The sequence below is a fragment of the Salvelinus sp. IW2-2015 genome, unplaced genomic scaffold (genome assembly GCF_002910315.2).
Source record: "Salvelinus sp. IW2-2015 unplaced genomic scaffold, ASM291031v2 Un_scaffold1706, whole genome shotgun sequence".
NCBI lineage: Eukaryota > Metazoa > Chordata > Actinopteri > Salmoniformes > Salmonidae > Salvelinus > Salvelinus sp. IW2-2015.
This window is the reverse complement of record NW_019943097.1, coordinates 156,410-159,529: the sequence shown is the minus strand read 5'-3', so window position 1 is coordinate 159,529 and position 3,120 is coordinate 156,410. Positions and strand designations below refer to the sequence as shown.

Genomic DNA, 3,120 nt, shown 5'->3' with positions numbered 1-3,120 from the left:
CACTGCATAGAAAAGCAGACAACAACGTATCTCCTGTTTCACGAGGGACGGAGGAGAATGAAACTGTCTTGTCGGTCCTGGTGAAAGGGAGACGATTCGAGAGCAATGGTGGAGAAAGGGTGTAACTGGAGTTAGGTCGCTGGTGTGTAGTTTGTTGTTATAAGTGCAAGGAGAATGCTAAATTGAGTAGCAGTGAACCTAGTATAGACAGACTGACATGTTAATGAGGCAATTGTCAGTTGTAATGAACCTAGTGATTGACACTGACTGATGTTAATGAGGCATCGACAGTGTAATAGACCTAGTGATCGACAGCTGACCCATGTAATGAGCATATAGCGGGATTTTCCTGTAACTGGCGAAAAAACACCCCCCTACGTGAATAACAAAAGGGGCCTGGGGACTATCCCGCTTCTAAATATCCTTCTCTCTCTCCTCCCTTACCCAGCACAGCCCCACCCCCAGAGCCTACCTTACCCAGCACAGCCCCACCCCCAGACCCCCGTCAACAGACTGATCAGCAGGTTTGACAGCAACAGCAGTACCAGAGAACAACAGAGGGGGCGCTCTCCTGTAGCAGAGGACCCTAGAGACACCATCTCCCCTTCCCTCGCCCCCAACCCCTACTCCTCCTCACCATCTCTCACCCCAAACCCCTACTCCTCCCCTTCACCCTCTCTCAACCCCTACTCCTCCCATCCCTCCTCCACTCACAGCAGCCTGGGGCGGGGCCAAGGCTCCCTCAGCAAGGCAACGCCCCACCCAGCCAATCAGCGGGCTCCGCCGGGGAGATTTGTCGCTGTGGAGACGCCGTCAGCCAATCGGACAGACCCGCTGGTAAGAGACTGGACGGGAATTGAGAGCGGTTACTAACTAGTATACCTAGCTAGTACATTATCAATACTCCCAGTAAAGTTTAAAAACATACTAACACTGAGCTTTGTCTAAAGGTGACCCCTGACCTTCTGCTTCAGAGTTCAGAGGTCACCAGTGAGGAGGAGCAGGTCATGCAGACCATCTACAGCGTCCTCAGAGAAGGGTACAGCATTTATCTTACTGTGTCATTCAACATTWATTRAGSCCAGTTATCAACATCCTTCTGACKATGTGTGTTTGACCTGTTGTGGTTCACCCCTCAGGACTAGTGAGAGTGACTCAGTCATCAGACACAAAGTCAGGGTGATCTTCCAGAAGATCCAGGGACTCAAGGTACTTTAATATACAGTGCKTTCGGAAAGTATTCAGACCCCTTGACCTTTTCCACATTTTTGTTATGTTACAGCCTTATTCTAAAATGGATTAAATAAAACATTTTCCTCAGCAATCTACACACAATACCCCATAATGACAAAGAAAAACAGGTTGTTCGAATTTTTGTTTTTACCTAAGTATACGGACCCTTTCCCTTTGATTGGAGTCCACCTGTGATAAATTAAATTGATTGGACATGATTTGGAAAGGCACACACCTGTCTATATAAGGTCCCACAGTTGACAGTGCATGTCAGAGCAAAAACCAAGCCATGAGGTCAAAGGAATTGTTCGTAGAGCTCCGAGACAGCATTGTGTCGAGGCACAGATCTGGGGAAGCGGTACAAAAAAATGTCCTTGCACGCGTTGAAGGGCACCAAGAGCACAGTGGCCTCCATCATGTTCTTAAATGGAAAGAAGTTTGGGAACCCCAAGACTCTTCCTTGAGAGCTGGCCGGGCCCCAGCAACCTGAGCAATCGGGGGAGAAGGGCCTTGGTCAGGGAAGTGACGAAGAACCAGCATGCTCACTTGACTGAGCTCTAGAGTTCCTCTGTGGAGATGGGAGAACCTTCCAGAAGGACAACCATCTCTGTAGCACTCCACCAATCAGGCCTTTATGGTAGAGTGGCCAGACGGAAGCTGCTCCTCAGTAAAAGGCACACGACAGCCCGCTTGGAGTTTGCCAAAAGGCACCTAAAGACTCTGACCATGAGAAACAAGATTCTCTGGTCTGATGAACGCAAGATTAACCTGTTTGGCCTGAATGCCAAGCATCACGTCTGGAGGAAACCTAGCACCATCCCTACGGTGAAGCATGGTGGTGGCAGCATCATTCTGTGGGGATGTTTTTCAGCGGCAGTGACTGGGAGAGTCCGGATTGAGGGAAAGATGAATGGAGCAAAGTACAGATAAATATTTGATGAAAACCTGCTCCAGAGCGCTCATGACCTCAGACTGGGGCAAAAGTTCACCTTCCAACAGGACAACGACCCTAAGCACACAGCCAAGACAACGCAGGAGTGGCTTCGGGACAAGTCTCTGAATGTCCTTGAGTGGCCCAGCCAGAGCCTGGACTTGAACCCGATCAAACATCTCTGGAGAGACCTGAAAATAGTTGTGCAGCGACACTCCCCATCCAACCTGACAGCGCTTGAGAGGATCTGCAGAGAAGAATGGGAGAAACTCTCCAAATACAGGTGTGTCAAGCTTTTATTTTATTATTTATTTAACCTTTTATTTAACTAAGCAAGTCAGTTAAAAACAGATTACCATGAGCCAACCAAAAGGCAAAAAACCTCCTTCGGGGACATACCCAAGAAGAAGAGTCTGTAATCGCTGCCAACGGTGCTTCAACAAAGTACTGCTTAACTTCTCTGGGATATGTGGGACGGTAGCGTCTCACTTGGCCAAAAGCCAGAAAAAATGTAGCGTGCCAAATTCAAATATATTACTATAAAAATCAATCTTTCATGAAATCACACATGATTAAAGCTACACAGTAAAGCTACAAATTAAAGCTACACATGTTGTGAATCCAGCCAACATGTCTGATTTAAAAAAGGATTTACGGCGAAAGCACACCAAACAATTATGTTAGCTCAGTACATAGCCACAGAAAAACACAGCCATTTTCCCAGCAAAAGATAGTAGTCACAAAAAGCAGAAATAGAGATAAAATTAATCACTAACCTTTGATGATCTTCATCAGATGACACTCATAATACATCATGTTACACAATACATTTATGTTTTGTTCGATAATGTGCATATTTATATCCATAAATCTCGGTTTACATTGGCGCCATGTTCAGAAATGCCTCCAAAATATCCGGAGAAATTGCAGAGAGCCACGTCAAATAACAGAAATAC

General features: G+C 46.5%; 1 protein-coding gene across 1 annotated transcript in view; it reads left to right on the top strand.

The window, feature by feature from the left end:
- Nucleotides 1–3,120, top strand: part of LOC112071743 (cingulin) — a 30,675-nt gene that overhangs the window by 9,192 nt on the left and 18,363 nt on the right. The window contains 3 exon segments of the mRNA XM_070439493.1: nt 393–837; nt 951–1,039; nt 1,140–1,209. Coding sequence (XP_070295594.1) covers nt 393–837; nt 951–1,039; nt 1,140–1,209 — 604 coding nt within the window.